Below are 24,406 nucleotides of genomic sequence, written 5' to 3' on the forward strand. Positions count from 1 at the left end.
CAGAAAACATATTTATCATTTGCACATCACCAAGTAAAGTGTTCTGATTTGTTTTTCATCCTATTAAAATATTTTTTTTCAGCACGCAGAAGTACAAAAAATGGGTTCTCACAACTACTGAAATTGATATTGAAATGTTTGTACAGTTGAAATATTAGCTATTTAAATGTATGTTAGGAAAACCTGATACCCTACAGCCTTTCATTTCACACTTTGGACAGCAGGTCAGACAGTTCACTTTACAAAATCCTGAAACTCTGTGTTTGAAATGGAAAAGTAATTGTAAACTGACTTATGAACTCTGTCTCTAAACACAGAGCAAATGTGACAATATTAAAAACAAGATTTAAAGGCATCTTTATTGCTCCTTCACTTTCTAACTGAATAGAACACTTGCTCCTTGTCAACTCGCCAGAACAGCGAGAGGGTGATTGAGTCCTAAATACAGTTAGACATGATAAAATCTGACTCTCCATAGCAAGTGGGCAAATAGATTTTTCGAGGCATAGCCTGTCATTGTACAGTATGATATGGCCTGTCATTGTGTAGTATGGTATGTATGGCCTCAGAGGTGTGCTTTCCTGGTAATGTGTAGAAGAGCCAATTCCTGGGGCAGACTGGGGAGCCCCTTAAGTTGTTGAAAGTACAGAGGAGGGGCAGGGACAAAAATGGGTTTAATAGAGCTAGTCTCACCATCTTTGTCTGACAAGAATTCTGCAAGGTGCTGGGGCGGTGGTCTTCGTGGTAGTGCTATAGACAAGGGACCAGCCGCGGCCGGCAGTGGGAGTACTTGCAGAGCGGTGATGTGGGAGGGGGAGGGGCAGGGTGGGGGGTAGTAATGTATGGATTACGGAGCTTCCCAGGTAAGTAAACATTTAAATAAATAAAATGAATTTCGTTGAGTGCACTGCATCCCCAAATGCGATGCAGTGCGCGCAACGAAATTCGTTTTATTTATTTAAATGTTTACTTACCTGTAAAACTCCGTAATCCATACATTACTATCCCCCACCCTGCCCCTCCCCCTCCCCAGGTCACCACCCTGCAGGTACTCCCACTGCCGGCCGTGGCTGCAAGGGACTATGGCAGGACCCTGTCTCTTTCTTAAATGGCCTCCGTCACTCACACAGCTAGTATTGAGGCCCCTGCTCAACGCACGCCCCCGCGAGTCACTCACGTCGGTCAGTGCTGCGTTGATGTAGTTGTTGCTGTCCCCGTCCATTGAGAGGAGGAAGGGCAGGCAGCGGTCGGGGGGCAGGACATCCATGCTGCGGTTCTTCTCGCGGTTCCGGGGCAGCAGGGCGATGCTGCACTCCTCCACATCGAGCTGGGCTGTGACGGAGTTCAGCGTCTGCAGCAGAGAGAGTGTGCACATGGTAAACAAATCAACAAAAAGAGCAGGTGCAGCACCACAATTCAGCTTCAGGGGTTTGCCACATAATCCATTATTTTAAACTACTGCAATGCGCTGAATCAGAAAGCTTATTTCTCGGTGGGTTATTGGATGCGGACTCTGTCAATAAAATAGGGAGGAGGGTCCCAAGGGCTTATCTACCTATGGAGGCTATGTGAGAAAGGACCTACAAGATGGCTGCACTTCCTCAGGGCCATATGCCAATACCACGTCAACTGCTACACAACAGTATGTTTTTCTGTTTGGGATGAATAAAGGCGGCCACAACCGAGGGGGTGGTGCCCTGTGGGTTACTTTTGTACCATGAACTTGGGTTTCATAATCCATTACGGACTGTTGAAAGGTACACATCTTTTCCCGAGATGCTTTAAAAGGCTAGCATGTGAACAAGCCTTAGTTGTGCATGTTAAAAGTTTTTTGGGCACTGGTACATTTGAATACATCACAACTGCTATCAAACGCCGGCCATAAAAGGGGGTGGAGGGGCGGGTTTATGCACTGCATGTTTTGTGGCATTAAATGGCCCACAATACACACTATCAGTCAGTCTTTTATCTGCAATAGCGAAAGATGGCAATTGCCAGCTACCATCTCTCTCCTCTTTGCTGTTCTTTACACAATTTAAAAGGCAAAGGCACATGTATTACTTTATATAGATGCTGTGGCGTGACCAATCCAACTAAAGTAAAAAGTGCCACCCTTTTACTTGAAATGTGCCAGAGAGAAAGGTGGCTGCTACTAGGCGCTAACTTTCAACAGCTGAAGTTGAAAACGTGGCAGACATTACATTGCAATAATTCAAATGACAAGATGCTTGTGAGTTGTGGTCCATTCTTTGCTCTAAATGTGTTTAGAGAACCCTGGGTGATAATGCGCTACATAAATCTAAATAAATAAATAAATAAATAAATAAATAAATAAATAAATAAATAAATGTGTTGAGTGTAACTTCCTCTTTTATGAATGTGGATCAGAAGAAATCACGAGAGGGCAGCGACCAATAACAGAAGCACAGCTTTTGTATGGACCTACCCTAACTCACAACAGTAGTCTCTCCACGTCTTACACTTTGATCATTACCTTGTTGCAAGTATGGGATGCTAAGCCAGTTCTCGCTTTTAAACTCACATCGACGTAGTCCCATAGTCTTGTATTTATAACGGCCAAAGTAAAACTACAAGTACCAGAATGCAAAGCGGGGTCATCTCACACCTGGCTTGTGGACCATTTTTTGGCTACCTAAAGTAGGAATGAAACCTCCAGCGCCTAACAAGCAGAACTGCCATGGCACTACCGTTTTTACCAGATCATAACACTGTTGTGAGGTGAAACATCCTAGAAGGTGTCTAGCAAACTAAAGAACCATCTGGCACCCTATCAGCGTCCTCTTTAATGACCGTGAATGGCACACCCTCATTCACTCCGAATCCCAGCCACACCACCTCCACCACCACCCGTCCTCACCTGAAACTCCTCCCGGAGCTGCGAGGAGTTGCTTTGTGGGTCCACTCTCAGCATTTCCTTGTATGCCAGTTTGAGCTCACTCACCGGGACTGAGGTGTCCCCACACAGACACGCCTCTAGGATGGCATCGTGGATAAATATGTACTGTTCCTGGAGGAGGAAGAAGAGACAATGCAGGTCACAATCGCAAATCAGAAAGGTGGTCATTATTAAAAAACACCTACTGAGATTTGTCTAGAAGGGACTGTTTCTTTCAATTTTGTGAGATCAGAGGGGGGGAATATAGAAACCAATAGGGATGCTGAGTGCTCCCTATCCTTCCAACATTTCATTCCTTCATCTCCAATGACTATCAGGCAACCCATAGGCACTGCATAATACCATCATTGGAATCTTTAAAGTAGAGTTTGGCAAAGCCCTAGGTCAGTACTGTGGGTATTTTGAAATATTATATAGTGGTGCACCTAAAATTGTATCAATCTCAAAACGAAACAAAGTCCACTTGACTAATTGAATTTTCAATATTTCATCCTTTATTCATATTTTTCCAAAATCTTCTTTCATTTCCATAATCCAGAAGTTAAAGCCAATGCGTTTCGTCCACACAGTGGACTTCTTCCTGGCCCCCATGCCGCGGTTTCACTTTATTTTATTTATTTATTTATTTATTCAAAGTTTTATATAGCGCGAACAGGATCCTTACAGATATCAGAGCGCTTCACAAAGACAGGGAAGGGGCAATAGGAGTAAACAGAGATAATGGGAACAGTATAATAGTCAGTGACATGGTAATAACATGGATGATAAAAACAAACATAAAACCAATCCATATATGATCAGGTAAATAACATGGTAACATGGTAATAACATGGTAATAACATGGTAATAACATGGTAAGTAACATGGTAATAACATGGATGATAAAAACAAACATAAAACCAATCCATATATGATAAGGTAAGGGAGTAGTATAGAGCAGCACAGGTCATTGATCCGACTACAATGGCGTACAGGTGGATCAGTAAACCAACGTGTATCATATCTTGGTCGGTAGTAAGAGAGTAGCGTAATAGTGCCCCCAACAAGTCAAGTATAGTGCCAGGGGATAGGCAGAGCAGCGGTACAAGCAATGCAGAGTCTCTGACCCAACATCTGTAGCGATCAGGAGATCTTGGCCAGAAGCATTGTTTTCACCTCTTTCTTGAAGAGTGCAGTGGAGGTGATTAGCCTTGTTTCAGGAGGGAGCGCATTCCAGATCCTGGGTGCCATTCCTGAGAAGGAGCGTTTGTAAGTTTTCGCTTTCCGAAATCTACGAGGTTTCAGGAGTAGATTTTTAGTACTCCTATTGGATCTCGAACCTCCTGATATAGACAGCTTTTGAGCGAGGTAGTTGGGTGCCTTGTGGTGCACGGCCGCGTGTGTCATAGTTGCAATTTTTAGCTGTATTCTGGCTTCAAAAGGCAGCCATTTTAGAGACTTTAGGTCTGGGGATATGTGCGAGTGCTTTCTAGAGCCAGTAATGAGTCTCGCGGCAGCGTTCAGGGAGGCTCTTAAGGGTGCTGTTGTGGATAGTGGGAGACCGCTGAGGGTCGCAATTCCGTAGTCTATTCGAGGGATGACTAGAGCTTGTACAGCAGTTTGGAAGTCTTTGGCCGGGAGGAAGGGTTTAATTTTCCTCAGCGTGTTAATTTGGAAATTAGCTGCTTTTGTGGCTTTGCTGACGTGCTGCTGCATGTCGAGCTTGGCGTCGAGTGTGATGCCTAGGGATTTCGCCGAGTCCACGATGGTAGGTTGGACATTGAGTGCTGTTAGGTTGTTGAGCCAGGTTTGGGTGGTGGAGATTTTCGCCGGAGGTGAGATGAGTAGGAACTCAGTTTTTAGAGCATTCAGTTTGAGGTGATTATCGGCCAGCCAGGATTGGGTGTTAATAAGCGTGGAATTCAGCTGTTTGATATCTTTCGGGGACTGTAACTTTAGGTAGAGTTGTGTGTCATCAGCGTACATATGGAATTGAACATTGGATGCATGAAGCAAGGTGGCGAGGGGTTCCATAACGAGGTTGAACAGTGTAGGAGAGAGGGTGGATCCTTGTGGAACCCCTAGATCTGCAGGCACAGGTGTAGATAGTACATTGTCGATCTTGAACCTCTGAGACCGGTTGTGAAGGAAAGACGAAAACCATTTGAGAACAGTTCCCGATAGCCCCATCCTAGTACTTAGCAGCTCCAACAAGTTCTCATGTTTGACCGTGTCAAATGCTGACGAGAGATCAAGAAGGATGAGGAGGCAGGACTCATTACGATCCAGAATTTGGAGGGCGTCATCAATTATGTATGTCATAGCTGTTTCCGTGCTATGTTTCGCTCTGAAACCTGATTGATGAGGGTTGAGGAGGTCAAATTGATCAATGTGTTTTGTTAGTTGGAGTTGGACACATTTCTCCAACAGTTTGGCCAGGGTGGGGATATTGGTGATGGGCCGATAATTGTTTAGGTCAGACGGATCAGCTGTAGGTTTCTTGAGTATAGGCGTGACTTGCCCCACCTTAAGGGAGTCTGGAATGTGTCCTTGTTGCAAAGAGCTGTTAATGATCTTGGTCCGGAGAGGGAGGAGCAAGGGGATAAAGTCTTTTACAGCATTAGCAGGTAGAGGGTCTGTGAGGTGATTAGAGGGCTTCAAAGTGCAGAGCAGTTTGTGTATAGCTTCTTCCGAGTAGGTGTCGAAGTACTGCCAGGATGCCTTGTTTTTAGGTTGAGTGTCAGCCATTCTGGTGTAGTTGGAGTATCGATTTACATCCATGATGAGGTCATTTCTTATGTTGTCAGTCTTATGTTTAAAGAAAGCAGAGAAGGCTTCACAGTGTGGAGTGTCATTTGTTGTGCTATTTGATTGTGTGGGTTGTGCCTTTGTTTGGGTCTTGATTAGCTCGAACAGTTTTCTTGGCCTATTCTTCGCTTGGTCCAACTGGCGGCTGAAGAAGTCCGACTTTGTGCGCTTTATTTTCCTAAAGTGGGCATTTCTCTTGTTCTTGAGCTTTTTGAGATGCAGTGCTGAAGGGTCCGATCTCCAGGTGCGCTCTGCCATTCGCATATTACGCCTTTCGTCATTGAGACTGTCATCATACCAGGGGTTAGAAATTTTGGTGGAGACTCTCTTCAGTTGCAGAGGGGCGACTTCATTGACTATTGTATTCATAGAGTCAAGGTAGTGGTCAGTCAGTGATTGAACATCTGAGGCACCTGAAGGGGGAAGGAGGAGGTTGCCGATGTGGGGAGGTAGGGTGGAGGGGTTAAGATTCTTCAAATCCCTTTTCCATGTTTTGGATTTGATTGGTTGAGTAGGGTTAGGTTTAACTTTTTCGTTGATAAAGAAGGTGATAATGTGGTGATCTGACCAATCGCAGGGTAGAATCGCTTCCAGTTGAATAGCGTTCTCTTTGGCAATGATGAGATCGAGTATCGCGCCTTTGTCGTGTGTTGGTTTATCGCATAATTGGGTGAGGTCAAGCGCATTGAGGAAAGTTTTTAGACTATTCACTGAAGTGTCTTTCTGATCGTTCCAGTGGAGATTGAAGTCACCCAGGTAGACTTGAGTGGTCTGCCGACCGGCGTTGGAAGTGATCAGGTCCATGACTTGTTGGGTGAATATGAGATTGTCACCAGGCGGGTGATAAATGAGATGTAGAGTACATACTTGTTTGCCCTCACTGATGATGTCTAGGCAGAGGAGTTCACAGGAGGAGAGGGAGGGTGAGGTGACTTGAGTAACGGAGAGGTTGCTCTTAACAATGCATGCAATTCCCCCGCCCGTCTTGCCAGGAGACCTGTCCAGCTTAATGATGTGATAATTGGGGGGGACTAGTATGTCCATAATCGGGGTAGAGGCTTCAGTGAGCCACGTTTCCGTTAGAAAGGCTAGGTCTAGCTCCCTATTTGAGACAAGATCCGCGATGTCGGAGGAATGTCTCTGGGCCGATCTGCAGTTTAGTAGGATGCATTTGAGTTTGGGAGAGAGAAGGGTGGTCGAGCTTTCTAGTGTGAGGGGAACTTTCCTGAGGTTGTTAGGGACGGAGCCTCTGTTGTTGAGTGTTGGGAGCCTCAGAGCGTTTGTGGGAATTGTGGGTATGGGGATGTGCGAATTGGAAAAACCTTTTACCGGACCTGGGCCATAAGAGCGTAGGAGAGAGCAAAGGTCGAGGTCCGACAAGGGGCTGAGAACACGACGGGGGCGGTGGGAGTTATTGCGAACGGGGATAGTGGACCATTGCTGGTGTCGTCGGGGGCGAGTGTATGTAGGAAGGGTGCGTCGTTTGTAGGGTAATGGGATGGTGGGAGGTAGACTGGGCTGTGAGGAGAGAAGGTCTTTGATTGCGTGGATGTCTTTTTTGATTTGTAAAATTTCCTCCTTGACTTGTTGGAGTGTGGATAAGGTCAAGTCAGGAGGGTTGATGAGGTGTTCCGCGGTGCTAATGGGTGGGATGGTATTCAAGGTGTGGACGTGTTTGTGGGCGAGGGGTGTGAGTGGTGAAGGTGAGGCAGGCGGAGGGTGGGAAGCATAGATAGTGACTTCAGTGGTAGACGGTACAGGTGAGTAGAAGAGTGAGTGAAGGTTGAAGACAGTGGGGGAGACAGGAGGGTAGTGAGGGCTAAGAATAGGAGGTGGGAGAGAGGGGGGTGATAGGGTAAGGGAGGAGGTATGTTCTGTATCTTGTGTTGGGAGGGGGATGACGTTATGAGTGGGAGTGGGGAGGGAGCGGGGAAGGGAGAGGTGTCTGCCATGGGGGGGATGGGGTGGTTGGGTGGATAAACTCCGAGTGATGGTGTGTGCAGATGTAGGCGTGTTGTGGGTGGGAGTTGTTGTGTCGGGTGTGAGAGACACGTGGGTGGGAGTGGAGAGAGAGATGGGGAGGGAGAGGTGTCTGTCGAGGGGGAGATGGGAGGGGGTGGATAAACTTTGGGCGGTGGCTTGTTCAAATGGTGGAGTGTTGTGGGTGGGGGATGATCTGTCCGAGGGGAGAGGGATGGAGGGGGTGTGTGTGGGGATAAGAAGTGTCATGTTGGAGGGGCTACTAGTATGTGCGGTGGGGATATTCGTGACTGTCCTTGGGGAGTGGCGTGCGTTAACAGCAGGTGGGCCATTTACTGGGGTACTGGTGGTAGAGGTGTAGTAGGTGGTGGCTACGAGGTCAGGGGGGATAGTGCTGGCGGACTTCTGGGTTCGGGTCCGCAGCTTGGAGAGGTGCTCTTTGAACTTGGGGAACAGGTTGTCTAGTAGTTCCAGGTTCTTGTCCGTGGCTTGGATCAGGACAATCCCGGTATTATAGATTGTAATGGTAGACCTGCCAGGGAAGAGGTGGGAAGGTGTGATGGTGAGAGTTGAGCCATGGGTTGTTTTCTTGGTGATGGAGACTGTGAGTAGAGATAGGAAAGTTTTTCTCCATTGGGCTCTGCGTGAGGTGTGGAAGATGAAATCAGTATTCAGGGCTCCATTGCCCGATGAGAAGTAGGTGTCAGCAAAGGGTGTTTCCGGGTGCGCCCTCAAGAAGTTGTGTTTGAAACGTTTAGTGGCACTTTTGGAGAGAGGGGTGGAGGGGTAGTTAATTCTAAAAGTGTGCTTGCCGTTGAGCTCCATTTTAGAGAGGCTGTGGTGTTAGGTGTCTGAACTAGGGCGATAGTACACGCTGTCAGCCGCTAGTTACAGGGCCAAGGAGGACACTAGTGAGTGAGCATAGATATAGGGGGTGGAAGTCAGTGTGATCCCCGAACAGCCAGTGCGTGGGAGCATCTTATCAGATGTATCCTATATACAAGGTAGCAGTCAGCTTACACTGTGTGACCAGCTATGCGAGGTAAGGCCTATTAGGTGGAGGCTAAGTTACATATCAGAATGTACAAGGTAGCAGCAATGTAGTCTAGGCTTAGAAAGTGGCTGGGCGCAGTTTGCCTGACAGAGAGAGTTGGATGAGGTAGTAATAATCAGTGCAATATCGTGACGTAGCTTACAATGAAAACCCAATAAGAAAATAAATAAATGCGGAAGCGGACAGCGAATGATGGGGATAAAGGTGAGATATGTGCAGCTTGCCGCATATAAAATACAGGCTAGAATAGAGCTAAACTACTAATGAGTTACTAAATCCCATAAATGTGCATACATATTGCAGTAATAACAATATAGCACTACAATAAAAATACAATAAAATACAGGCTAGAATAGGGCTAAACTACTAATGAGTTACTAAGTCCCATAAATGTGCATATATATTGCAGCAATAACAATATAACACTAGAATATACGATGGCAGTGTGAAAGCAATGCATACAGTGTAGTAATCCAGTAATAAGACAATAAGATAAAATAATTAAAATAAAATTAGAGCCTGCAGTAAAAGGCAATGACTAGTCCGTGATGGCCGCTGAGTAGAGAGAGAGGTCAGTCTTAAATGGCCGCCATGTAGGGGGACTGGAGACGCTAGTCCTTTATTTGTTGTTATTGCTTGTGAGCAGGGTGGAGAGGTTCCAGGTTCCGTTTGAAGCAAGCCCAGTTCCAAGCTAGGTGTGAGGTAGCGTTCGTTGTGACACAGGTGAAGGAAAGGAAGTTACGGAGACAGTGCCAAATACGATTAGAGATAGCCTGAGGAGACCAGATCTTAGTACATAAGGTGCAAAAGAATGATTAGCGACGATGGTGGTCCGAGGGGGGAGACTGTGTCAAAATGGCCACCACATATGGGGAGAAGAGACATTAGTCCACTATTTATTTCCATGCTTTGTGAGCAGTGAGATCAGACATTTAGTCCTCTTTTTATTTCCATGCTTGTGAGCAGTGAGATCAGTTTCGTTTCTCCCTCTGTGGGGGAGACTCATCCCGATGGACTCTCGTGGGCACAGTAGGTGATTTATGGCCTTAGGTTCTTGTTTTTCCGACCCCCGCCATTTTGTACAAGTACAACAAAGTTCAGAACCAAAGAAAATGTACATAAATACCTTCTCTTGTAGTTAAGGACTGTGTCCGCTGCGCGCTCATGTGCTCCACCAGTGACTGCAAACTATTTCCATGCCGGCGTCCGCTGCTCCTCTCAGCCCTCCAGTCCGTTGGTGTTCCTTTACTGCGGGGCGGGTGGGAGAGTTCCTTTACTGCGGGGAGGGGGGTGCTGTCCTCATCCCGGTGTGCAATCGGTGACTTCTGGGTGGGGGGGAGGTCCGTTGTTTCGGCGGCTACGGCGGCTTCTGGGGGGGGGGGGGTCCGTTGCAATCGGCGGCTTCTGGGTGGAGGGGGGGTCCGTTGTTTCAGCTCGTGAGTGAATCGTTAGGTTTAGGGATTTAAATCCTGCCTCTGCTGTTGTTGCACTTTGTGGTGCTAAAGTATTAAGCACTACTTCTTTTTACTGCAAGAGTGTTTGACTCCGGATTTCACTATTTTAATCTCCGGATTGTTTTTGCAGCTGTGTAGCTAGTTTGTTCTTTTTAGGTCGAGGTCCCTTTCTTTAGACACAACTTGCCCAAAGAAAGGGGCGCGGTCTTCATGAATGTGAAAGGGACGCATGGGCGCTAGTAATATGCAGTGCAATAGGTTTCGCATTTGGGAGAGTTTAAGCTATTGCATTACCACTATTGCATTGCAAATGCTTGTTATACTTTTTCTTAGGAATGAAAAAATCCACCTGTTTCTGTCCTATGGCTGAACCTCGCTTCCTTAAAGACATCCTTATGTGGCTTTCATTCTGTCATTTGTTGTAGATAGAGTGCCATAGCCTTCTCTTACTGTCCATTTTTTGCTGGAGGTGGGATGCAATAAGCAGCTCTCATGCTTGCCGAGATAACCAAAGATACAGAGGAGAGGGGCAAACTAACGCCCCCGCCCCCTTCCAGCCCATTAGGCGTTGCGTGCCTGTGAGGAGTTCTGAGCTCTCCAAGTCATGCCTAAGGAAAAACTCCAACAAAACCATTTCAGGCGGGAGACTTACCATAATTTTTTTTTGCACAAAATGCCTTAATTTTTATCTGTCTCCCGCCTGAACCTGCTTTTGATTCATTATACGTCAATGTTGAAAATACGTCTCCAGTCTTTTTTCAAAATCTTCCTCTTTCTTTTACCAAATGTTTGCTTGTACGTCTGAAACAAGTTCTCATTCCAAGATGGCCGACACTGTTTATGTTTATTAGAGTCCACTAAGCCGGCGTCCCACCGTAGAGAGCTATAGGCAGCTCTTCAAGTGAGATAAAAAACTGGGGGGTCTCTCAAAGGGCCGTGGCCAATGTAATTAAGGGCGTGGCTCAAAACACGTAAGCTAAAAATCTGTGCTTAGCATAGTGTGCCACCCGACTTGTATTTTGCTGTTTCTGTAATTGCATCCAGATATACGATACAACAAATAACATCATACCTACAAGTCAGGACAATTGGCTTTTTCAATGGTTGTTAGTTGCATAAGATAAATAAACAGCAACTATGACTACTATATAATATTGAAAAAGTTTCCTCTTAAAGCCCTGGTGACACCACGACAATGTTGCGGCTCCTGAGTTTCAAAAAGAGAAGGAAATCCAGAGAGAGAATGAGTCTCTTTAATGGGTTTGCCTTCCCATACAACGCTCACCTGGCATGACGTCTTGCCGTAACTTCTGTGCTAGTGAGAAGTGAGCAGTGTTAGAATGCGCACATCGATGTGCCTCCTGTCGCTGCAGTTCGGTAAAAAATGGACCGCCTGTGCCAGGGCACAAAACAGAGCCTGATAGAGACCCGTTTCCAAGCCCCCTTTAAAAAACTGCTGGTGCTCAGCACCGGTGAGACCCGGCCCACTTAAAGCCCTGGCTGTAGGGCAGCTTAGCAAAATAAGTTGTGACCTGGGCACCAGTTGAGGGTGGGCGGCGTCTACCCACTCTTTTCACAGGGTAGACGCCATCTCTCCTGCCAAGAAGTTGGGACCCACAGGAACATGCTGAACTTGTCCCGGTGACACCGGGACACATATCAGTAGTGTAACACAGGCCCTTCAGCCCTCACTGTGCGGGGGCCTTAAGCTCCAGGGCGCCCCCTCAGCACAACACTCTGGCCGGAGAGACCCTGATTGAGTCCGGAGGTTGCCCCTCCACGTACCTTGCAGGGAGGCCCCCTCAAGTTTTGTTACGCCAGTTGAGAGATTCAGGAGAGCCTGCACGTTGTCTGCTTTCATTCCGAACAGCAAGTGCAGGCCAGGGGTCCTATCAAGTTCCAGCTGGACCCATAACAAAAGCCAACGTTAAGGGGCATTCGTTTGATTGAATATCCTGGCTGGGAGCTGCTCCTGGTTGGGAGCTGTCTGGAGCCTCACACCTAGATGCAAATGCAATCAAAAGGCACACAGCTTGTTATTGCTTCAAGGATACTTAAGAGAGGCATTATTTTTTACTTTAAGAGAGGCATTATTTTTTACTTTTTTCCGTCCCTGCATACACATGCAGGCACTGTACGAATGTCAGATGTGTTGAACTGTCCCAGTATTTACACAAATAATCATTTGTTAAATAGTGTAATGCTCTCAAATGTACTCATAGCAAACCTGCTAAACATGTGTGGGGTCTTAGGATCTGCTTTCACTTCTTGTGATGTCACTCCCTGTGAGGTCATCGGTTGCAATGTTACTTTGCAGGGGGATCGAGAAGTAAGATGGGCTGTGTCTGTTCGGGAGGAACCTACGCACCGGACCAGCGTCAAGAGCAGCGGTGAGTGAATTGGGCCCCCCTCCTCCCTATGGTGCTCCCCGGGACAGCGAGCATTCCTCACAGCAGGGCCGATAGGCGGGGATCAAGAGGCTCCGACCGCATAGCAGAGGGCGGCGCACCCCTGACTTGAAAAGCGAGGGGAAGAAGTAAATGGCATCCAAACTGTCCCAAGGGTAGCGGGGCAATGACCCCAGCGTAGCGATACTTGGGCACCAGACAGGGACTGCCGACGGGAGACACGGAGCGGCCCGGGGTGAATGAGCCTTTGTGCCGGACCTCAAAATGGCGCCCGTGAGAGACACAACCTAAGCAGCAAAGTACATAAGTAAACCGTACACATCAACAAGAGAAATTCGGACGCTGTAAATACCATTATACTGCCAAGCACATCAGTGCCTCCCACACAAGTGCCCAGGAGTTTCAAGGACAGTTCAAACTCTCACCTCATAAAAGAACACTAAGCACTGCAATGACCTGAGCCACAGGGTGGATGTGGACACCACAGGGAGTGTGAATCTGAGAAGCAGAGGTCGGAGGCACTAGGAAGAGAGACCCTCTTAAGCATCAGAGAGAGGAGAGAAATTGTAACAAAATTGACGCCAGGGAGAAAACCGAGACCGGACTACTGAGGTCATCTAGGCTCCCTTAAGAGAACATTAAGCTGACATTAGGCCTTGGGAGAAACCAAGAGGAAATAGATCCCACGCAGGTGTAGTGGAGGCCTCCTCTATGCCGCTCAAAAAAACAACAGAGTAACAGAGTCTCCTCTTTTACACCCACAGTCGCTAAGGACCCACAATCAACCAGAGAAGGGGAGAACGTCATGGCGCTTTCTAAGGAGGACTTGCTTGCATCCCTGAGAGAGTTTAAGCAGGAACTATGGAACCTGTGAATCTTGTCAATGACCGTAGAGACTTAATTATTTTTGGCCTCTGCCCGGTGGAGCTGCTTTGTTAGCTATAAAGGAGATGAGCTGTTGACTTCCCCATCAGCTGTCACCTACCCAGCCAGACACTGGGCAGACTCAACATGCTCTACATGCGAAGAACTTCGATGCGCGTCTGATTTTCCTTTCATGGCTGTCCTTCGATACCCACGACATGGAGCCACCATTTGTTGTTTCTTGTCCTCTCCCTCGGTCCGTTGACTTCATCCTGCCGACACTTGGACATTACTCCTCGGCTGGACGGCCTTATCTCTTTCTCCCCCCCAGGCCCTCGTCCTTCCTATCTTATCTCCCCCCTCCCTGTCTCTACCCCTTGCAATGTCTTATTACTCTGTTCACTCTGTAGATAAGTAATATATAATCGTTTTTAGCCTAATCGTTATGTAATTGGAATCCTTAGTGAATGTACTATTTGCATAATTACATCTCTAACCACTAGTATATGTAGTAGTTCTTTGTACTTAATATCACTATTTTGTGATTCTGAGCTTTCCCGTTTGCATCTCTCCCCTGAGTGACTCTACAACGTATACATTTCATTTTCTGCTACATGTATCTCTTCCTTGTGGGACTCTTCAACTCGCTGACTCCCTCCCTTTGTTCTCCCTAACAAATCCTGTCTTTTTCTAGATCACTAATTGACCCTGGCATTAAATGTGTTTTCTTTCTGTAATTAATGTGATTATTTTTTTTTGCCGTTTGTTCCCCCTCTGTTGACCTGCAAGTTCCGACCCACCTCCTAGCCCCCTGTCCCTTGTTGCCCTTTGACCAAGCCAGGGCACAAGTCCTAAAAAAAGAAGTGGGGGGACTCTCCGAGGTAGGCGTGGTCACAGGAAGTGACATCACAACAGGAAGTGACATCACGACAGGAAGTCACGACAGGAAGTGACATCACATGACATCACGTGGATGGAGCAGTGAAGGCCGCTCTTTTAGGGAGTGCAAAGCACACTCTCATCACGTGCTGTTTGCCATTATAAGTGTAGTTCAAAGTTAGGGGCATTTTGATTTTCTGGCTTCTCCCCTGAGAAGAGCCTCACACCTTAAAGGCCAGAGGATCACAGAGGATGGCTTAAGATCATGTTGTCCTCCAGTTAAAGGGGTCTAGCAGTTTAAAGGGAACCCCGTTCTCTTTATCAAGACCTGTATTTCGAACAATCCCCAACAATAGGCATCCCACGATGTTCCCTTGTTCAATTACGTCTGCTGGGTGTTGAGACTAATGTAATATTCGCCGGATTTCCCCTTTAATACATCACGTACCGAGCAGCAAAACACACTTATAAAACAAGCATTGGAAATGCAATAGGTCTCGCACCATTAGAGTTAGTGCTTTTAGAATTTTTTATGGGTTTTTTTGTAAATGTTTAGCATTTTTGTTTCCTGTAGCCAATGCGAAAGTATTACAAATAAAAAAAGCCATAAACATTTCTAAAAGCTCTAACTGAAATGGTCTGAGAACTATTGCACTGTGTGAGGGTGAGGGTGAGTGAGGGTGAGGGTGAGTGAGGGTGAGTGAGGGTGAGGGGGTGAGTGAGAGTGAGGGTGAGTGAGGGTGAGTGAGGGTGAGTGAGGGTGAGTGAGGGTGAGTGAGGGTGAGTGAGGGTGAGGGGTTGAGGTTGAGGGTGAGGGGTTGAGGGTGAGGGTGAGTGAGGGTGAGGGTGAGTGAGGGTGAGGGTGAGTGAGGTGTTGAGGGTGAGTGAGGTGTTGAGGGTGAGTGAGGGTGAGGGTGAGTGAGGGTGAGGGGTTTTGGGTGAGTGAGGGTGAGGGGGAGTAGTTGAGGCTGAGTGAGGGTGAGTGAGAGTGAGGGTGAGTGAGGGGTTGAGGGTGAGTGAGGGGTTGAGGGTGAGGGGTTGAGGGTGAGTGAGTGAGGGTGAGGGTTTGAGGGTGAGTGAGGGTGAGGGTGAGTGAGGGTGAGGGGTTGAGGGTGAGTGAGGATGAGTGAGAGTGAGGGTGAGTTGAGGGTGAGGGGTTGAGGGTGAGTGAGGGTTTGAGGGTTAGGGGTTGAGGGTGAGTGAGGGTGAGTGAGGGTGAGGGTGAGGGGTTGAGGGGGAGGGGTCGAGGGGGAGGGGTTGAGGGTGAGTGAGGGTGAGTGAGTGAGGGTGAGGGGTTGAGGGTGAGTGAGTGAGGGTGAGGGGTTGAGGGTGGGTGAGTGAGGGTGAGGGGTTGAGGGTGAGTGAGTGAGGGTGAGGGGTTGAGGGTGAGTGAGGGTGAGGGGTTGAGGGTGAGTGAGGTTGAGGGTGGTTGAGTGAGGATGAGTGAGAGTGAGGGTGAGTGAGGGGTTGAGGGTGAGTGAGTGAGGGTGAGGGGTTGAGGGTGAGTGAGGTGGTCAACATATGAGGTCTGAGCGTAGAGTACTCAGTGAACTGAGAGGCATGAATAGGCGGCGGGCACTGGAGTGGGGAGACAGTGCTCAGAGCGAGGTCATGGTAACAGCTGAACGTGTCACGTCGACCTCCCCTTGCCTTGTCTTCCCAGCGGTTTGCAAAGGAAATGCTTTGAGAGTTGGACACCGACTGAGCAGGGACACATTTTCAATCGATTCCACGTCCTTCTGCCGTGTGATCTGACCTTACACTGCAGCTGCGGGCGAGAATACGGCAGTCGACACACGTGGACCATAGTCGATCACAGGAGGCAGCCATGAATTATGCGCGTCATTTCCCTTCGCGGAACACTCATTGCACTTCATAGTTTTAAAGAGTGCGGAGTGGGTCTTGAATGGCAAAAGAGCGCAGCAGCGGAGTACCGGACAGTCCAAAACGAATGACGCGCGTCAAAGGAGGAGCCGGGGCCGGATGCACAAAGCTATTTACCAAGAGTAGCAGAAACTTCAACCTGCTAATTAGGAGTTGGTGAGCAGTAACACAGTGTACTTTTTACTACTCACTCACTACTAAACGTAGAACTATCTTTACGAGTCACAGAAGCTAAAGTGGAAAAAGAACGGTAAGCTCTTTAGGACTGCAAAGCATAACGGAAGAAAGTCAGTGTGTTCAGACAGGCACAGTGGCCATCCCGGTTTACAACCAGAGATCTTCGCCAACACCTACCGCACCAAGCACAGAGCCAAGGACGTGAAGACGAACCTCTCTGAAGGGCAGCTAGACATGCTGGACACGGACATGGACACATCAGGGGGCGGGTTCAGGGTCGACGGAAACTGAGGCGGGGAGTGAAGGATAGAGGGGGCTTCCACATGTATGTGGGCAACGGAGCCTTATAGATCAGTGCAGTGGATGAAGTGAACAACATCCTGTACGCAGTATGAAGAGGGGGAAGTGGGGATTTAAAAAAAATGCGACACGGCGGGCAGGGGAGGGGGCGGGGGCAGAGCGGGTAAAATAAGAAGGATAGAGGGGGCTTCCACATGTATGTGGGCAACGGAGCCTTATAGATCAGTGCAGTGGATGAAGTGAACAACATCCTGTACGCAGTATGAAGAGGGGGAAGTGGGGATTTAAAAAAAAATGCGACACGGCGGGCAGGGGAGGGGGCGGGGGCGGAGCGGGTAAACAAACAAGACGGAGGGAAGAGAGGGGAGGGGGGAGGAGAAATGCGACACGGCGGGAAGGGGAGGGGGCGGAGCGGGTAAAATAAACAAGACGGAGGGAAGAGAGGGGTGGGGGGAGGAGAAATGCGACACGGCGGGAAGGGGAGGGGGCGGAGCGGGTAAAACAAGACGGACGTGCACGCGCTTTTAAGCTCAATGCCCATGCGCATTGAGCTTAAAAGTCACGGGCACTGCAAGGAATCGCCACGATTCCTTGCAGTGTGGATAAAGAGTGGATAAGCCCCCATAGTCTCGCTTGCTCGATGCGCATGCGCATCGACAGGCGAGACCTAAACACAGCTTAGAGCACTCAGCAAAATATATATTCCATAAAACTAGAAGAAGCAAGCACCCTCGGGCACGCCTTTGACAGCCACAAGTGGTTTTGCAAGTATACTGTCTATAAAAAAATACTTGATCGAATGTAATGCTTTTCCTCGCCTCCTCCGCGTTGTCGAGTTGTCGACGTCAGGGTTGTGTTTTCCAAACAGCAGATTACACTGCCCACAGCGCACCTCTCACGCCCCAGCGGGATTTTTAAAAAAGTTTTGACTACACATTTGCGGACCCATCTCGTATATTTGTTGCACAACGAGCCATGGCCTGCACCCAGATACCAGAGACACCTCATGCAGATCTCACTGGCATATGCTAAAGGCAGGCAGCGGGCGGGCGCATTGTCATTCCAAAGGGGATAATCAGCCTCATTCGGAATGACAATGGGCCTGCCCACAGTCTGTGCTAGCTCAGGGAGGGGCTGCTGCAGCCTCTGGAGTTCACAGAGAAGTGCGAGCAGCCCCTGGAAGCTGAAAAAAAAGTTCTCGTTTTTAGTAGGACTATTCTCTCCGTCCCGGGATGCTTTTTTCAAAGAAAGAAGTAGGGGAAGGGGCTGAAATTATTTTTAGAAGTAGGGGCACGCCGTGCCCTTCCGTCCCCGCCCACTTCTACCGCTGCCTACCAGTCCTGGCTGTTTAGTGAACAGCAGGTTGCAATGTGGGACTTGTAGTTTAGATGGTTTGGTTTATTGGTTAGTATTAACTCAGAGATCCACAATGCAAAGTGCTGTTACCAGGGCATTAAGTGGGATGAAAAAGGTGGAGGGTCTTTACAAGGCGTTTGGCCAATAGAAGAGGCGTGGCCTATGTAAACTAAAATCCTCTGAATCGCACAGCATGGTCTCTGTTTGGTGCCCGAGTGCCTCTCTGTCAAGGCCACCGGAATTATGAGATTATTTGGTGAGTTGAAGGTGGCTTCAAAAAAATCACTTTCCTGTTCTATGTTATGTTATGAATAAGCCCTCAGTGGCCTCAGACAAAGCAGCCCTGTGGAAAAACTCACCCGCTTGGATGCTTCTCAACAGCTATAAAGAGGGCCACTGGAAATATGCGGAAGGAGAGGGCAAAATTAGGCGGCAGGTAGGGCAACATTATGTGTCAAGAATGGGCAAATTATGCAGTGTAACGCGGCACATTTTCTGATAGTATTTCTTCATTTTTTTGTCATTTTTACAGTTGTTTACACTGTCTGGGCATAGGCTGCACCTCATTAGTACCCAGTTTAACACCCAAACATAGCAATCGGCAACAGAAAGACGACCAGCCCAGCTTTGCAAAGGTCCTTTCACCGCGCAGCAACACGTGTCCCTTCATTTTAGTAACTTTTGAACTGTGTTAGCTAGATTTTTTTTCTTGTTAAAATCTACAGATTATGCAGCAGTTGCTGAATTATGTGGCAAATGCGGCAGATCCATACATATGCAAAAAACACCGTGGCCGCACAACCGCATAATTCCAGTGGCCCTCCCTTGAGACGGGTTACTCTCTGTGTAGGAATCAGAGGTTCGTGGGCTCTGCTTTCGACCTCACCCTGCCCCTGCACAGCCCGCCCTGGCCCGGAGAGTGGTTCTGTCAGGTGCTGTCTGTGCAGGGCCTGCAAGGCCCACCCAGATGTCCCCGCCCTGCACCTCTGCCCCTGAGGGTATCCGCCCCTGCCCAGAAGCAAATCTTGCATCTTTTTAACCAACAGACACGATCCTCAAATGTCATTTCATAAAATGTGTCTTTAGGGCCAAGCTTAAGTCGAGACTCGAGGAGATCTAAGCGCGTAGTTTAAGGAAATGTGTTGCGTCCGCACGTGTTACAGTTCCATTTTTGATGAATTTCAATCCTTTGCTTTCTGTACGCAGTGATTTTAATTCATTCTGCGTGCGTTATAACTTTTCAAGTTTCCAGCGCACTGGACTCGGTTTCCTCCCGGCCTTACTTTTAAACATAGGCGCGATGCTTTGTGCATTCCAGTCTTTGCAGATCGCACGTAGCATCTTTGGCTAGAAACGGATTTAACGCTTTCGTGTGCCCCTGTCTCAGCATACCAAGCCGGTGGCTGACGCGGTTTTGATATAGCAGGGTGGACGGCGTCCACCCTGAAAAACCCTCGGAAATAAGTGGGGGGATGCCGTCCACCCGCGTGGTACCCCGACTCGTGCCCTGGACCAAGCACTCCTTCTCCCCTTGCTGGGGAAAGATCCAATATTCATACTCTGGAGTCTCAGTGACCCCTCTGAGAGAGTCCACAGCGTCAAGGGAGCCAAGCACAGTTTAGGTAGGGTATGGTGCCCATATGCCAAAGCACTCCCTCTCCCCTTTTTGGGGAAGGATCTAGTAGATACGCCTTGGAGTCTCAGAGACTCCGCTGAGAGAGTCCACTGCGTACAGGGAGCCTCTTGCAACAGAGATGGGTGAATGATAACACTTCCCCTGGGACCACAGCTTACTGGACTTTGGACGCAGCTATTACTTATCTACCGGTTTGTGCCCCCACCACCCTTCCCCTCCTCTTTCAGGCTATGTCTCTCACCCTCCCCCTCCTCTTTCGTTCTCGGTCTACTTCCCCTGCTCCTATCCCCTTCTCCCCTGAATCTCTCCCCTTGCCTGCTTTTGACCTTACATATAGTCCTTATTGTTTGTCTCGACACAACATGTAACTGTGTAGCTATGCTCTAAAACTGTGTAAACTTTGTAACTATGTAACCTTCAACAATGGTCTGATACTCATGTAAAGCGCTCTGATACCCCCGGTTCTACCCGACTTTGTTAGTGCCCCCCCCCTCCCCCACCGCCTCTTTTTTTTTGGCTTGTGCCCTGGATGTAATGGAGACGAGTCTGCACACGTGAGAGCATAGCCCCCTCTTCATTACAAACCTCAGCTGACTTCCGAATAATGAATCAGTCGGCTCTGACTTACCATGGCATTCGCTAAACTTTAATAACTTGAACGTCATTTGAGTTCGTGATTTTGTACAACTCCGGGCAGTTTATTCAAAGACTCTTGAGAGTGAGTGAGAAAAACGTAGGACAGATTGCAGAAGACAGGCTCCTTTTGATGCCAACGCGAAATGTCAGCTGCACGATAGGAAAAAGCACTTCAGAGAGATAATGAAGCGCAAAGGCGGCCAAGACGCCTTGTGCCAAATCATTCATTATGGAAGCGCCCCGGGGGCTCACGCCGATCTCGGAGCGAGGCGTTTACACCCTGCTGACGATACAGAGCCGGCTCCATTAGCAGGCCCACCCCGGGACATCTCTCGCAATCGGAGCTGTGAGGCCAAGGGACCAGGGCGAGGTTCCTAAACGGCCGAGAACGGTTCTTGAACTTGACTCAGTCGTCGCTGTCAATTTTTCCTGGAATTTTTACTCGTTCTTGTTACTGTTGTTTTTTAGGTGTGCACTTACAGGCGAGGGAACGTTCTGGAGTCACGCCACTGGAAGAAAAAAATCTTTAAAGGAATGATGAATTGTAATGGTTAATTTGCTGCAGAGAACCTCAACAAATTTGAAACCCTTGCAGAACTCAGCAGTGTGAGAGTATCAGAAACTTCAGTCGCAGGAAGGGCGGTCTACGGCTGAACTGGCTCAACATTGCTGATAACTGACACTATCCCTACGCCAGGGAGATGGACTGTAGGTGCTAGCTGTATAATAACCTCCGTTTAATCCTCCCTACAGTCTGGAAAGTTTACCTCCTGGGCTGGCAGGCCAACTCACTTCTTGCAATCAACGCACCCTTGGCTTTAGTCTTGAGAAGGCACCTCTGGGGCCTGGTGGGACAGAATGTCTGACACTCATCGTAATCTTTTTCCCTGCCTGATGCGTTTCCAAGTACTTTAGTCATAGCTCCCATCCAACCTTTGGGGGCTCCCTGTAGAGTTCCTCTCTATGGTCCGGGGGAGAGCCCAGTCTGAATAACCATCAAATCTTTGGGCGCGGTCTACTGAGTTCCCCCTAAAGTTAGTGGGGGATAGATTTTATGTGCGTATTCAGCCTCTGGTCGCAGACTAGAGAGCTCCCCTCTGTGGAGTTAGAACAGTTTCGTTTTTATGCAGATTCGGATCCTGCACATTTAAGTGTTCACATCTTCACTATAACCCCAGAACTGCCTTTGTAGTGGAAGCTAGATGTCACAACAATGCCAGGTCCTCTCCAGGAGAGGCGGAAAGGCCCTCAACAGTAAGACCTGTTTGACTTATTTGAGGAAACTCTGTTGAAAGTTTCCTAGAGTTAGTCTGCCTCTGTACCAGTTTTGCATTGACTCCGCTGTGCCTGCAGAAAGATGTTCAATTGGCCAAACTATAAATCTTTACTTTTTCTAGCAAGATGAAATTATTTGGACTTCTTTCTCTGGCTGATGACGCTCCTCTAGGGACGGAACAGTTCAGCCTTTGTGACCCGTTCAACCACGTTTTTTCGACGGACGATCATCCATATCCCAGGGACACCATCATCCAAGCCCATTATAATGTTGGCATCTCCGCTGCGAACGCTAAATTAAGCGAGACTGGTTTTTAGTGATGAAGACACCTGTCCATGGCTCGACTCCTGCCAACTCATTTAACAAAGGCTTATGAACAGATGTGAGATGGCAGCATTTTGTCCCTAAAACACTTGAGCCTCATGGGTACAGGCAATAGAGAGCTGAGAACGATTTCATGCCCACATTAAGGACTTGCCTCATGAACATATCTGAAAGAGGGACTATCGGAGAAATAGACCACTTACAAGGTAATTTAGAGTTTAGAGGATGCCTGACATCTGCCGAACTCTAAATATGTTCCCCTACGAGGAAAGTGCCAACCGCCATGCACAACTTCCCATCCACTGTACAGACAACCACGTACATGTGGCCCAGAGGCTTCTTATGAACACACAATAAATGACCTGAGTTAGTGCCTTGCAAGTTTGCATGTCTTTTTATTTCCAACCTTTATCATTTATCTGCCGTTGTCAAAACAAAATGAACACTTTTGGGACCGCTTACTAAGAAAGTGAAGAGCTAAATCGGCATTAGAACCAGGGCTTGAGAGAAAGGTTCCTAATCTGCAACTATATGTTGTCCAGTGACCATTTTATTGGAGTACAGCAACAATCTGTGCTTTTTTTAAGAGTCCCCCCTAAAAAGAATTTGATAAGTGTTTACTAAACTCTGAAATATTCTATTGAAGGAAATGAGTGCAACACTCCGTCAGCACATTGGCTTTCTGGGGCCAGTTCTCATGAATCAACTTTATGGCAAAAAGATGTACGAAATAGCTAGGTGTGAGTTGAGGCAATTGAGCAAGATGAAGACGGATAGCAGCAGGAAAGTTCCAGAAAACGTGACTTGACACTGAGAAAATGCGGTGTCTGCACCTTTCAGCATGTGAATGAGTATAGTTTTGCTATCAGTCTGTGGGAGAAAAGTGTCTGTGATGTCCAGGCTAGTTTGCACAGCAGTGAAGTAAAGGATACCTCTAGTAGCCTGCACCTGCACCCAGGAGGACTTGTTGGGGTCAGTCACTTAGTACTAAAACATAAATGTGCCCTCAGATTAAAACATGCACAGCACTCCGTGAAAAAGCCATGTTTTTAGTTGTGTCCTCAACCTTAAGCCATGGACGGTGTCGCAGAGGTGGTCTGACGGCCACTCCAGTTGGACAAAACTGCATACCTTCTGTGTCTCCTCGCGGAACGCAGGGTCAGGGTAGGGGAGACCTCCTAAAGAGCTTGTTGCTTAGCTACATGGGAGTTTTGCCATAACTGGTATCATAAAAGAACAGATACGAACTGTGCAGGGAGCCCGTGAAGGGAATGAAAAAGCATATTGATGTGAATATGATATGAGCTGTGACAAGGGGCCAGGGGACGTAATGAACAATTCATGACGATGTAAACCTGATATGAGCTGCAAAATGGGGGCACTAAACAGTGAAGTAAAGATGATACAAGGCGTGAATAGAAGCGATGAACAATAAACGTTGATGTGAACATGATATGATCTACAACAGAAGCGCTGGAGCGACGAATGACGCAGACTGATGCAAGAATGGAATGAGCTGTGAAGGAGCCAATGACTGCAATGAGCAATGGACACAGATGAAAACATGATACAAGCTATAACAGGGCATCCGCGAAGGCTTCAAAGCAAAGGAATTGCCAGAGCAAGTTTGTTTGCCTCCATCGGATGTCGCGCCACAGATTTCTTGATACACTGAAGTGGGCTAGAGAGCCTTGCAGGAGCTATGTACATTTCCTCAAACTATCTTTGATTGTATCGCAGTTGTTACAGCAAAGATTGGGCCTGTCAAGTTGAGGCTTGGTTTTACAGAGCCGTTTCTGCTTAAAAATACCCCTAAAACTCGGCAACCATATCTCCTAGCTAAATGAAAGGTGGATATCAAATTTGAACCCCCGTAAAATCCTCCCACTATTTAACTTGCTTTATCCTTCTCTCAGTTCGCCTGCTCCCCTGTGCATCACAGGCTTTTTGAAAGGTATCTGGTTGCGAGGTTTTCAGTGTGTCTACTGGGAGGTTCGGCACATTTAATGTCCTTTCTATTGGTCACTGCGGTACACAGTTCTATTTAAGCGGCATAGGATTGTAAGTCAATTTACGATTGCTTGCAGAGAGATACACAGTCCTATTCAAATCTTTTTGGATTTAACTTCCCGATGACGAGTCTAGGGTGCTACACAGAGTTACTCATTCCTTACAGGGTCGAAAGTAATGCTGACAAGGCCCTACACCAGTCCAGTTTAATAACTGACTCAAATATAACCACGGTCACTAGAATTATGAGGCAGGAGAGGACTAAACTATGCGTAAAAAAAAAGAACATTATGCGGCATAGTGTGGCGATTTTTGCGGCACTAATACATCACAATCTTGACATTTTTCTTTTTTACACGTTCACTCTGTCTGGGAAAAAGGTTTCACCTCATTAGTATCAGTTTAACACAGCAATCCACAACTGAAAAGTGACCTGCCCCAGCACAACAAAGGGCTGGCCATTG

General features: G+C 47.7%; 1 protein-coding gene across 2 annotated transcripts in view; it reads right to left on the reverse strand.

Annotated features, from left to right (window-relative positions):
• Positions 1–24,406, reverse strand: part of PTPRU (protein tyrosine phosphatase receptor type U) — an 816,311-nt gene that overhangs the window by 65,483 nt on the left and 726,422 nt on the right. For both annotated transcript variants that reach the window (XM_086957511.1, XM_086957512.1), the window contains 2 exons: positions 2,879–3,028; positions 1,178–1,351 (listed from right to left, as the gene is read on the reverse strand). In XM_086957511.1, coding sequence (XP_086813637.1) covers positions 1,178–1,351; positions 2,879–3,028 — 324 coding nt within the window. The remainder of the gene's footprint in view (positions 1–1,177; positions 1,352–2,878; positions 3,029–24,406) is intronic.

The sequence above is a fragment of the Lissotriton vulgaris genome, chromosome 2_1, assembly GCF_964263255.1.
Source record: "Lissotriton vulgaris chromosome 2_1, aLisVul1.2, whole genome shotgun sequence".
NCBI lineage: Eukaryota > Metazoa > Chordata > Amphibia > Caudata > Salamandridae > Lissotriton > Lissotriton vulgaris.